General features: G+C 42.1%; 1 protein-coding gene across 1 annotated transcript in view; it reads left to right on the top strand.

Moving 5' to 3' along the window:
- Positions 1-14089, top strand: part of LOC139373336 (oxysterol-binding protein-related protein 10-like) — a 140688-nt gene that overhangs the window by 47890 nt on the left and 78709 nt on the right. The window contains exon 4 of the mRNA XM_071113738.1: positions 9234-9305. Coding sequence (XP_070969839.1) covers positions 9234-9305 — 72 coding nt within the window. The remainder of the gene's footprint in view (positions 1-9233; positions 9306-14089) is intronic.

The raw sequence follows: 14089 nt of genomic DNA, 5'->3' as shown, positions 1-14089 counted from the left end.
ATAGCTCCTCGTCTTCAAATCAATGGCTGCCAATGTGCACATTCAAAACATCCTGGTGGAGACCGGAAGAAATTGAATCCAGTTAGTTGGATTTACCAACAAAAAAGTCACTGGAAAATGACGACAATGGTGTGTGGAATCTGTAGGAATTGCATGCAGGTCCATAATTAATTTTGTGCCCTTTTAACAACCCATGAAAGTGACGCATGGAAATTATTTTTAGCTTTCAGAGAGCAGTTTTTCTTGCGCTTTTCGATGAAACACACGATCTGTTATAGTCACAGCCGTGATTTAACCAGTTTTAGAAACTTCAGAGTGTTTTCTATCCACACATACTAATCATATGCATATACTATATTCCTGGCATGAGTAGCAGGACGCTGAAAAGTTGCGCGATTTTTAACAGAATGTTCGAAAAAGGAAGGGGTAGACTTAAGAGGTTATTAAGGACAGGTATATCTATAATTCCATGTGTATAACTTGTATTATCATCTACATTTATGATGAGTATTTATGTTGAATCGATGTGGCTAAGCAAAATCACTGGATGTTTTTGGAACTAGTGAATGTAACGCGCCAATGTAAACTCCTATGAGTGTCATATGATGAAGATCATCAAAGGTTAGTGATTCATTTAATCTCTATTTGTGCTTTTTGTGAATCCTCTCTTTGGCTGGGAAAATGGCTGTTTTTATTGTGGTTTGGTGGTGACCTAACATAATCGTTTGTGGTGCTTTCGCCGTAAAGCCTATTTGAAATCGGACACTGTGGTGGGATTAACAACCTTTAAAATGGTATAAGTTACATGTATGTTTGAGGAATTTGTATGAGATTTCTGTTTTGAATTTGGCGCCCTGCACTTTCACTGGCTGTTGACATATCGTCCCGTTAACGGGATTGCAGCCCAAAGAGGGACATGAAGGTCAGTCAATCTGGAAAATGTCAAAAACTTTGTAAATTTCTTCAAGTGCAGTCGCAAAAACCATCACCTATGATGAAACTGGCTCTCATGAGGACCGCCACAGGAAAGGAAGACCCAGAGTTACCTCTGCTGCAGAGGATAAGTTCATTAAAGTTACTATCCTCAGAAATTGCAGCCCAAATAAATGCTTCACAGAGTTCAAGTAACAGACACATCTCAACATCAAATGTTCAGAGTAGACTGCATGGTTGAATTTCTGCAAAGAAACCACTATTAAAGGGCACCAATAAGCAGAAGAGACTTGCTTGGGCCAAGAAACACGAGCAATGAACATTAGACCAGTGGAACTCTGTCGTTTGATCTGATGAGTCCAAATTTTAGAGTTTTGGTGGTTCCCACCATGAAGCATGGAGGAGGAGGTGAGGTGGTGGTGTGAAGGTGCTTTGCTGGTGACACTGTCAGTGATTTATTTAGAATTCAAGGCACACTTAAGCAGCATGGCTACTACTGCATTTTTCAGTAATACGCCATCCCATCTGGTTTGCGCTTAGTGGGTCTATAATTTGTTTTTCAACAGGACAATGACCCAACACACCTCCAGGCTGTGTAAGGGCTATTTGAACAAGAAGGAGAGTGATGGAGTGCTGCATCAGATGACCTGGTCTCCACAATCACCCGACCTCAACCTAATTGAGATGGTTTGCGATGAGTTAGACTGCAGAGTGAAGGAAAAGCAGCCAACAACTGCTCAGCATATGTGGGAACTCCTTCAATAATGTTGGAAAAGCATTCCAGGTGAAGCTGGTTGAGAGAATGCCAAGAGTGTGCAAAGCTGTCATCAAGGCAAAGGGTGGCTACTTTGAAGAATCTGAAATATGTCTTTATTTGTTTAACACTTTTTTTGTTTGTTTACGACATGATTCCATGTGTTATTTCATACTTTTGAGGTCTTCACTATTATTCTACAATGTAGAAAATCATAAAAATGAAGAAAAACCCTTGAATGAGTAGGTGTGTCCAAACTTTTGACTGGTAATGTTCATTTGAAAACATTTATTAAAAAGCTGTTTTTACTTTGTAATTATGGGCTATTGTGTGTAGATTGATGAGGGGATTTTAATTTTTGTTAAATACATTTTAAAGTAAGTTCTGTCAAGTTGGTTGTTGATCATTGCTATTTTCAAGTCTTGCCATAGATATTCAAGACAATTTTAAGTCTAAACTGTAACTAGGCCACTCAGGAACATTTCAGTGTTGCCTTGGTAAGCTACTTCAGTGTCTATTTGGCCTTGTGTTTTAGGTTATTGTCCTGCTGAAAGGTGAGTTCCCGAGTGTCTGTTGGAAAGCGGACTGTGTTTAGCTCTATTCTTGTGCTCAGCTCTATTCCATGTATTTGTATCCTAAAAAACTTCTTAGTTCTTGCCAAAGAAAATAATACTGTGTTAAATGGTTTACAGAGTTAATGTTTACAGTTAATTCATTGATCTGTATCTAAAACTATTTTTCATTTACAGTTATTTACAAGAGTCATTTAATTAGAATTCATGTGGTGAAGATTGAGAGAACTATGTACGTATTTCTGTTGTATTGTTTATTATTATTATTGGATTACACTATTGACCATTGGAGGCTAGTGACTTGAACAATTGAGGAGGATGGGAGTCCCACAGTATAGGTACGGAACGCACGGTAATGACAAAGTGATTAGTGCTCACATGTCAAAGCTGCTGAATCTCACTCTTGTAAAGAAATCCTCTGACATAAATACATTAATATAATACATATGATGAATGTGAAATTCGGATTAGGAGCTTAGAATCACTGGGTGTAGTGTCAGAATCCTATTGAAGCCTACTATGCCCAATCTTACTGCAGATGATTCCAGAGAACATAGCTCTTGACTATAGTCGTCAGAGGGGAGTAGAGGATAGTCCGTTTCCTACAGAAAGAAGTTCAGACCCGGGAGATGACCAAGAACATGCAACCTACAGAAAGAGGTTCAGACCAGGGAGATGACCAAGAACATGCAACCTACAGAAAGAGGTTCAGACCAGGGAGATGACCAAGAACATGCAACCTACAGAAAGAGGTTCAGACCAGGGGGATGACCAAGAACATGCAACCAACAGAAAGAGAGCAAACCATGGAACAAGTCATGTCCAATGAAATGAAAACAAAATGACCCAACATGCCATCTGCTGCGGCACTGCACACAACCAGGCAGTAGGAACAAAACTGTATATTCTGTGACATTGCAGACCACAAATCCAAAAACTGCACAGACCACAATATTGCTGCACGCAAAGAGAAAAACAGAGACTAAATAAAATTGAAAGATGCTTTGTATGTTTAGGACAGAAACACACAGCATACTTCTTTTACTGTGTGTACCAGTAAGAGGAGGGAGGTGCAACGCCCTATTGTTTCTGCAGAAGCTGTTCTTTACTCAGTTATTCCCCATTTAGTGAAGATGAAACCAGATTGACAGAACACTGTGTTGCTACAAACGGCAAAGGCATGGGAAGATGGCTCGTTGCTTATTAGATGGAGGCAGTCAGAGAAGCTTCATACATGAAAACCTTGTGAAGAGGTACTCACTCTTCCCAACTTCTGCTCCAGCAACGTCCTAACAGAACACATTGAAGAGAATGTCTGGGACAAACAGCAGAGAATAGAGATAGAGGCAATTGAAACCCCACAAGTGTGCACAGCTGTGATGAAGGTTCCTGGTGAACAGATTCAACATGAGCTCAATAGAAAGGGACTGTAGCTCGCAGACTTTCCAGAAGATGACAATGATCCTGAACTCTCTGTCCTGATAGGAGCAGACTACTACTGGCAGATGGTATCAGGCCGAGTGGAGCGACTGACGGAGACGCTGGTTGCTTTAGAGATCACCTTTGGATGGTAGGTGCAGGGATCCGTGTCCATGTCAAGTGTCGCTGAGGCAATATGCATGTTCATCCCACTTGATGAAGACACACTAGACTTCAAGCAACTGCATGCATTCTGGGAGCTTGAGTCTCTGGGTATCACCAGCGAGAAAACAACACAGAATCCAGAGGTAAATGAGGCTCTACAGAGGTTCGAGAGAACAACCACCTTCAAAGATGGACTAGACCATGTGGAGTTGCCATGTAAACAAGAAATGCCAGAACTCCAAGACAGCTATAAAATCTCCAAGAAACGGTTTGAAGGTCTGAAGAAAAGACTGAAGAAGGGTGTGACTTTGTACCGCAGATACAATGAAGTTGTGGAGGACTACTTACAACAGGATATGGCATAGGATGTGACCAAGGACAATGCATCAAGCGCAAACAACATGAAATACTACTTACCTCACCACGCAGTACTCCGGGAGGACAAGGTGACGACAAAACAGAGTGGTGTTTGATGTCTCGTCCCATGACGATAATTTCAGACTACATGAGATCGCATTCATGGCAGACATCAAGAAGGTTTTCCTGCAGACATCCAAAGCAGAGAGAGACGAACGTGGTGAGATTCCTGTGGCTCACATGCCCACCAATGGGAGAAAATAAAGAGGAGCTGCGCGTGCTGAGGGTGAACAGAGTGCTATTTGGAGCTTCCCCAAGTCCATTCTTGCTGGCAGCTACAATCAGGAAGCACCTGAAACAATATGAAACAGAACAACCAGAAGTCACTCCATATAGATGACTTCATTGCAAGTTCACACGATGTTGAAGAGGCTTACTTTGTGACAACTGCAAAACGAATGGTGTCGACTGCAGGCACAGACCTCTGCAAGGGGATGACTAACTCTCCTGAACTGAAAACAAAATGGGAGGGGAGTACGACAACTTACCACCCGTTGATGCTAGAAACACAAGGAGTAGTGCTCAAAGCTTTAGGTTTAGTGTGGAGACCGGGACCAGATGAGAAGTATTCTGCATGCATCTTCAAACCTCTTTGCTTCCTGATCCCCTTCAACATCAGGGTCAAGTAAATGCTCCAGGAAATGTGGGAGAGAGGACTCAGCTGGGATGAAGGGACCATCTGAACTGACATGAGAATGGCAACCGTAGTGTTCAGAACTAGTCACACACTGAAACTACACGTGTTCTGTGATGCAAATGAAAGGGCTTACAGTGCTGTAGCTTACATGCAAGGCGAATCACAAGACAGAGGAACAATGACAAGTCTAGTCACATCAAAGTCTAGGGTATCCCCACTCAAGACAATTACGCTGCCACGCCTGGAGCTCATGGGAGCTGTGATTGGAGCGAGAATAGCAAAAAACCTCATGACCACACTGAAAATGGAACAAAAACGGATCTAAATGTGGACAGACTCGATGATTGGATTTGCAGCTCACGAATGTAAACAGTTTGTCGCAAACAGAGTGCCAGAGATCCAGTCCTTGACCAATCTAGAGTCATGGTCACATATGGAAGGGAAAATAAATCCAGCCGACATCCCTACAAGAGGACAAACTGTTCAAAACTTGATACAGAGCCAGCTATGGTGGAACGGACCCAGCATTCTGACATCACCCCATTTTAGTCGGAGGAGACTGATGACGACAAGGTTCCAGAGGAGGTGGATGCAGAACTCAAGTCCAGTGACCTGGTGACTACAGCTCACATCAAACAGCACAGACATCACTGAACCCGTGTTGGAGCTTGAAAGCTACAGCGAACTGAAGAGTGTTGAGTGACCGCCTGAATAAAGAGATTCATAGCCAATGCTCATACAAACATGAAGATGCAAGGTGGACTGACTGCTGACGAACTGTTCAAAGCAGAAAACCCAGCACCCAAAGCTCAACAAGGAGGAAATGGCAAGCAGATGGGAAGTACAGGCAGAGAGTTGTGACCAGCTTCTGGAACAGCTGGTGAAGAGACTACTTGCTGGATCTAAAGTCAGCACACCGCTGTGACACACCACAGCCCACCCCACTGAAAGTGAGTGACGTTGCAATCATCGGAGAAGATAACACAGCTAGACAAACCTGGAAACTAGGGAAGTTTGGGGAACTGTTTCCAGGCCGAGATGGCCTAGTTAAGTCATGTTCAGTTCGAACTGCCCCGGGGACTTTGTTGAGGAGACCTATTCAGTTGATATACTGCTTAGAGATTTAGATGAACACAGGATGTTGTAGCTTAAATGGGTTACAGAGTTAATGTATACAGTTAATTCATTGAGCTGTATCTAAATATATGTTTATTTTACAATTCTTTACATATGTACAAGAGTAATTGTATTAGAATTCATGTGATGGATATTGAGAGAACTATGTACATATTTCTGATGTATTAAATTACGCTATTGACCGCAAGTACCAGAATGCCTTGCGACCGGAAGTGCATGCAGTTGCTTGAAAAAAAATATTTAAAAAAATAATACAGCGATAGCGTCAGTTATGTACAAGTGAACCAGTATTATTACTAAAAATAAGCTTTCATCTCACAACTGACGACCCGAGTCATTACTTTGAAGTTAGTTATTCTATATACCCATAACATGATGCAGCCACCACCATGCTTGAAAATAAGAAGAGTGGTACTCAGTGATGTGTTGTGTTGGATTTGCCCCAAACATAACATTTTGTATTCAGGACATAAAGTTAATTTATTTGCCACATGTCTTGCATTTTTACTTTAGTGCCTTAATACAAACTGGGTGCATTAAAAAAAATTATAATAATAATTCTGTACAGGCTTCCTTCTTTTCACTCTGTCATTTAGGTTAGTATTGTGGAGTAACTACAATGTTGTTGATCCATCCTCAGTTTTCTCCTATCACAGCCATTAAACTCACCATTGGCCTCATGGTGAAATCCCTGAGCAGTTTCCTTCCTCTCCGGCAACTCGGTTTGGAAGGATGCATGTATCTTTGTAGTGACTGGGTGTATTGATACACCATCCAAAGTGTTATTAATAACTTTACAATGCTCAAGGGGATATTCAATGTCTGCTTTTTTATTTTTTCCCCCTTTTACGAATATATGCCCCTTTCAAGGCATTGGAAAACTTCCATGGTATTTTGTGATTAAATCTGTGTTTGAAATTTACTCCTCAACTGCGGGATGTTATAGATTGTGCATTATATTTGGGGTACAGAGAAGTAGTCATTCAAAAATCATGTATTATTGCATACAGAGCCCATGCAATGTATTGAGTTTTCAAGCCACATTTCACTCCTAAACTTATTTAGGCTTGCCATAACAAAGGGGTTGAATTCTTACTGACTCAAGATATTTCAGCTTTCATTTTTTATTAATTTGTAAACATTTCTAAAAACATAATTCCACTTTGACGTTATGTGGTATTGTGTGACACAAAATCTAAATGTAATCCATTTAAAATTCAGGCTGTAACACAACAAAATGTGGTCAAAGTAAAAGGGGAGTGAATCCTTTCTGGAGACACAGTGCTTTCTGTAGACATGAATGGCATCACCTCGCAGAATGATCCTCTCTATTAGATCCCATCTTATCTTGGCACCCCTCCTACACCTTCTCCTCCCACCGCTACCCCTCTAACTCTCCTGCCATCTCCTCCCATAGGGCTCTGCAGCTGCTACAGTTGAGTACTCATTTTCAGTACAGTATCATCCCTGATTCTCTGCCTGTTTGAGTGTGAGAGCGAAGTTGGGTACATGCCACCTGGCAACAGCTTTGAAGGGGAACCCTTCCAAACCTATAAACCCTTTTTGTGTTGGAAAGTCTGTGAAAGTCATATTCACATCGAGGTCGAGTGTTTAGTTTTTTAAATTCTACTACATCATATTGTGTTGTTTTTGTAAGAAAATGTTTCAGCAAATGGCTTATTCTTCAGCATACTGTGTAGTGCTGTTTTTTTCTTCTTTTCCTTCGCTCGCTCAGACTGATTGTGTCCCTTTCCTCCCCCCCCACCATCTCCCCCCCCGCACCATCTCTCCATGTCCTCAGACTGATTGTGTGAGTGCACCGCAGCAGTCTACATTCAATGCTCTCTCTGTCTGTCTGCATCTTCTCTCCCTCTTTCCCATGATGCATCACCCCCATTTCCTCCACCCATGCCTCGTGGCACTGTGTTTCCTGTAAAAAAAAGAAAGACACATTTTCTTATGTAAATGAGTTGATGTTCAGCCAGTGCCAATGTAGACTTGATTTGAGGAGTGTATATAATTTGCTGAAGTATGGCTGGTTATGGACTCACATAGGGCCCTGCAGCTGCTACAGTAGGCCTTATGAGTCAGCTATTCCCTTTGAATACATTATCATCCTTGTTGCTCTGCTTGGGTGTAAGAGGTAACCTGGGTACGTGCCACCTGTCAATAGCTTTTAAAGGGAAACCTTTTTGATTTCAAAAGCTTTTGTGTGGGGAAAGTCATATTCACATCGAGGTCATAGTGATTCAGGACTGCCACCGGAGTGTTTTTTTTATTTTTATTCTACTCCAGCATATTGTGTTGTCTTTGTTGGAAAATGTTTCAGCAAGTAGCCTATTCTTCAGTGCTGTGTTTCTATCCCTTTACCCCCCCCCCCCCCCCCCCCCCCCACCCCACCACCATCTCTCCATGTCCTCAGACTGATTGTGTCCCTTTCCTCCCCCCCCACCATCTCTCCATGTCCTCAGACTGATTGTGTGAGTGCACCGCAGCGCTCTCTGTCTGTCTGCATCTCCTCTCTCTTTCTCCCATGATGCATCACTCCCATTTCCTCCACCCATGCCTCGTGGCACAGGAAATCTCAGAAATATTCTTCCTGTTTCCTGTCAAAAAGACAATCCAAAAGACCCGTTTTCCTTATGTAAATGAGTTTGTTTTCAGCCAGTGCCAATGTAGACTTGATTTGGGGAATGTTTTGAATTTGCAGAAGTATGGCTAGTTATGGACTCCTGCTCTCTTGGTATGTTAGGTAAGAGGATAGCAAAACCACCATCTCTGGCGCTCCAGTTCAGCCCTGTTGTTGGTCTGTGCTGTCTCTGCACTGTCTGTCTGGGGTACATTGGTTCTCCATTTGACAGTGGAGCCAGTGGAGTGTCAGCCTCATGATGGAGTTATCCCATCCTCTGGATCTCTGCTGTGGGCCTTGACAGCCTGGTTTGGAAGTCACTGGGTTGTGGAGGAAACAGTAGAGATTCAGAACCTACTGTATGACGAGTAAGCCGACGAGTTAATTTTAACAGCGGAACGATGAAACTTAATCCGTTTTGCATCTGGGTCATGTTCAGTAGGGCACATAGTTTTGTAATGGAAAACATAAATAACTTTTCTTATTGGACAAGTTCAGGTAGTATCTTTCCATTTCCCAACCGAACATGACCATGTACTGAGTTCTCTGTTATTTTGTGTTTGGCCTTAGGTGTGGAAGTTGAAGGGGTCGGATGAGCACCTGAATGTGGAGAGAACGACGGGAGGCAGCCAGGAGGGGCTGGTGAGTCCCGATGCACTCATCCACACCTCAGCTACTGACTCTGTACAAACAACTGGCTCAGCACAATCACCTGCCTACTTTCAGTTCTCTATATACTGTAGGCATACATACACTTATACGGTTATCCATGTCTTTATCTCTAGTTGTGTCCTGGTTCTCACTTTCTGCACTCATCCATATATTTAAAAGTAAAGAAAACGCCTTTATATTATTGGATACCCGCTTGAAAAATGTAATTGCAAACTCTCAAACCACATTCACTTTTTCAAAAAGTGCTGCACAGTTGAATAGACAGAGAAGTCCAATTCTACTCCCTAACTTGGATCAGCAAGGGAAAGGCTCCCAAAAGAAGAGGGGGAAGAGCAAGATGAGGATTTTTTTTCTTGTCTAAAGTGTTTTTGGGGGGGAATTCCTGTACTGTGACAGAGGGCACAAGTTGTCATTACCATGCAACTGTAGTAGTCTAATCGCGTCTAAGCTTCCCATTCTACTTCAGTGAATGAGTATTGCATCTCCTCCGAAGGCGAAGATATATTCCTGGCTTAGCATACCAGTAGTCACGAGCCATGAACGCAGTCAAATTCCACGTGACCGGTTAGTCATGGTAACTAGGCTTCTCCAAGCTCTGATGCTGCTGATGATCAGTAGTAGCCTACCAAACTTGCTAACGTTGTGGAAATATTGGTTCAATAATATCTCTCAGATACCGGAGCCTGTGAATTCAAATAGACTTTATTACAAAGTAACAAGCTGAGTTGGTCCATTGACCAACTGCCGGACTCAGTTTCAGTCCACTCTTTTTTATACAGTTTCATGCTAATTCAAGTTTCATAGTCCCTCCACTTTATGCTAATAACCATATCCCCTCGGCTTTACTCCACCATTGTTTCCAAATCTCCACCATTGTTTCCAAAGTTCTTTCCTCTAGGCGGGGTTTACCCTCCCCTCTAGTTCTTTGGATCAATTATATTGGTGGCGCACCTATACATTATTTCCAGAAAATAATAAGTACAGATTACTATAGGCAATTATAAGATTGCTACATGCCATTATCGGACTATAATATTACTACGGGCCATTCTAGGATTAAGTACAGATAACTATAGGCCATTATAGAATTATACAAATAAATACACTTAATCCCAGGATTACACATAGTGCCTTTGGTTACTCCCTTTAGAGCTGTTCAGCATTTTAACAAGAAACACATTCTCTTAACAGAAAGCACCCACATATTCCCCCCTTTGGGACTTACGTCCCAACCCTTAAATTTGATCCAGTACAAGTGAGAAGGAGAAGCACCTTCTGTATGTATTGCTATGGAGGCAATCTGCCTCCCTTTTCTCCTTATCGACCGTTGCTCCTCTTCCTCACCCATACTGGGGAATCAGGACCAAACCTCTCCTTTCACATATAGCTAGAAAGAAGTAAAAGATCCATCCTCTAGCCAATTGTCCTTTAACACACTGTGTATAAGCATGTGCATGCATTGCTTTGCCTTGCCCAAGGTTCTCAGTTATGTAGAATACAATAAAAACAATCAACTCAACCTCATAAACCCTTATAACATCGTTCTCAATATGACACCTAAACATGTGGCCCTCCCTCACGGACACCTCTCCAACAACCATTTTAGCATAAGCGTTAAACATGTCGGAGGATTAAGGGCATGGTCCGTGGACTCTTGTAACCGGAAAAACCCTATGTTACATACATGTTTAGACAAAACAAATTCTCAGAAGGTCTAACATCATTTATAGTATCATTCAACAATTGATATACTGAATATATGTATATTCACTATTCACTAACACACTATTCATCACAATGCAATGGGCAATCACCCCTTTGACACATTGCACAATCCAATGGTTCAATATAATGATAATATCCATCTCTTTCTTTCCATCCCATTGGGCACCACTTACAATAACCTCTTTTAGGGCACTGTTGGTGCCAATGTGCTCCTACATTCTGTTGAAACCTGTGATCAGGATCCTCATTATCCTTGACATAGTCCGGAACTGGATATATGTCAGGAAGTTAACCATCTATTTCAGTCTCTAACAATTGTTGTTGATAGGTACGACAAGCCACACCTCCCCCTGGAGCTACTCCCCATAACCATGCAGGATTTCCAAATGGACAGGCCAAAGGTCCTCCTTTAGCATTACATGGTTTTCCCTGTTTGTTGGTGTATTGTCCTGGAGCTCCAGGGACAGGGTACACCTCCACAGGTGGGTTGGTAAGGACTGTCTTTGGATCAGGAGAGATTTCAGTAGAGGCAAAACACAACAGAATACCACTCCCATCACCACTAGTGCGACACCTATCATGATTGCCATTTTTGCAAACATTGCTCCCCATTTTCCCAGGATTCAGTCCAACCAGTCCCAGGCATGGGAGTCATGTCCAGCATTGACCTTTACTTCCTGTCGTAGTCCTTTCAGCTTGGTCATTGCCTTAGTAAATGAACCATCTGGGGCGGTGTTATTGGGGATGAAGGTGCAGCATTCATCTCCAAACATAACACAAACTCCACCCTTTTCTGCTAAGAGCCAATTCAAGGACTGCCTGTTCTGCCATGTCATTCTGCTTGTGGCCTGTACTTCTTCTCCCAACGCTGCCAATGCATAGTCTGTATAATGAATGAATCTTTGTTGGTTATAGTAAATATAATTAATCCATTCTGGATTTTTGTTTGATGCTATCCAGAGAAATATTCAAATCCTGATTTAACCTCATCTCTTGCTTTGTATTCCCTGGGGATTCCTCTAGGTTGTCCTAATGCATTCAAATAGACCTTGGGGTCAGACTTATACTCTCTCCTTACTGGAAACAGGTACAAAAGTATCTATATCCACAGTAAAACGAGTCCTATATCGACATAATCTGAATGAACTCTCGGCAAGGAAGAAGCCATTGCTCTAAAACCGCCATTAAAAAAAAGCCAGACTACAGTTTGCAACTGCACATGGGGACCAAGATCGTACATTTGGAGAAATGTCCTCTGGTCTGATGAAACAAAAATAGAACCGTTTGGCCATAATGACCATTGTTATGTTTGGAGGAAAAGGGGGGAGGCTTGCAAGCCGAAGAACACCATCCCAACTGTGAAGCACAGGGTTGGCAGCATCATGTTGTGGGGGTGCTTTGCTGCAGGAGGGACTGGTGCACTTCACAAAATAGATGGCATCATGAGGGAGGAAAATTGTGGATATATTGAAGCAACATCTCAAGACATCAGTCAGGAAGTTAAAGCTAGGTTGCAAATGGGTCTTCCAAATGGAGAATGACCCCAAGCATACTTCCAAATTTGTGGCAAAGTCAAGGTATTGGAGTGGCCATCACAAAGCCCTGACCTCAATCCTATAGAAGATTTGTGGGCAGAACTGAAAAAGCGTGTGCGAGCAAGGAGGCATACAAACATGACTCGGTTACACCAGCTCTGTCAGGAGGAATGGGCCAAAATTCACCCAACTTATTGTGGGAAGCTTGTGGAAGGCTACCTGAAATGTTTGACCGAAGTTAAACAATTTATAGGCAATGCTACCAAAAACTTATTGAGTGTATGTAAACTTCTGACCCACTGGGAATGTGATGAAAGAAATAAAAGCTTAAATAAAAATTTCTCTCTACTATTATTCTGACATTTCACATTCTTAAAATAAAGTGGTGATCCTAACTGACCTAAGACGGAGTTTGTACTAGGATAAAATGTCAGTAATTTTGAAAAACTGAGTTTAAATGTATTTGGCTAAGGTGTATGTAAACTTCCGACTTAAACTGTATGTGTTTACTTTTTTTATTTGTACGTGTACGCAAACAGATGTCTGCACTCCTCCGCCAGGGGCACACAAAAAAATGCTCCACGTAAATCAATCACTGTAAGGTACTTGGCATCTGGAGGAACATTGATCGTGTAAGGGTTTGGAACTTCCGCAAGCCAGTCCTGTGCTATGTAATTTATTGCTCTTAAGACATGTACCAGTCTCCATTTCTTTCCATCTGCTTTAAGGACTGGCAATAGAGATGTATTGTAGCAGCTCTGTGTTTCTATTAATACCCCTGCTTTTATCAGCCCCTCAATAGTCATGCTTATGCCTTCCCTCGGCTTCTGGTTTCCTATAATATTGGTCTTTTCAGGGGTGTTTAGCATCTGGTTTTACTTTAATGCTTACAGGACTTGCTGATTTCACTACTCCAACGTCTGTGTCATGTTGTGACACCCCTTCTGGGAAGTGTTCTATTTCCTGCCTCTGTTGGTTATCTGGTGCTATCCCTTCTCCTAATTCTACTTGGTAAGTGTTTGTTCTATTTCCTGCCTCTGCTGGTTATCTGGTGCTATCCCTTCTCCTAATTCTACTTGGTAAGTGTTTGTTCTATTTCCTGCCCCTGCTGGTTATCGGGTGCTATCCCTTCTCCTAATTCTACTTGGTAAGTGTTTGTTCTATTTCCTGCCTCTGCTGGTTATCTGGTGCTATCCCTTCTCCTAATTCTACTTGGTAAGTGTTTGTTCTATTTCCTGCCTCTGCTGGTTATCTGGTGCTATCCCTTCTCCTAATTCTACTTGGTAAGTGTTTGTTCTATTTCCTGCCTCTGCTGGTTATCTGGTGCTATCCCTTCTCCTAATTCTACTTGGTAAGTGTTTGTTCTATTTCCTGCCTCTGCTGGTTATCTGGTGCTATCTCTTCTCCTAATTCTACTTGGTAAGTGTTTGTTATATTTCCTGCCTCTGCTGGTTATCTGGTGCTATCCCTTCTCCTAATTCTACTTGTTGGTTA

Source organism: Oncorhynchus clarkii, chromosome 18 (genome assembly GCF_045791955.1).
Source record: "Oncorhynchus clarkii lewisi isolate Uvic-CL-2024 chromosome 18, UVic_Ocla_1.0, whole genome shotgun sequence".
Taxonomy (NCBI): Eukaryota; Metazoa; Chordata; class Actinopteri; order Salmoniformes; family Salmonidae; genus Oncorhynchus; species Oncorhynchus clarkii.
This window is presented reverse-complemented; position numbering and strand designations above follow the sequence as displayed.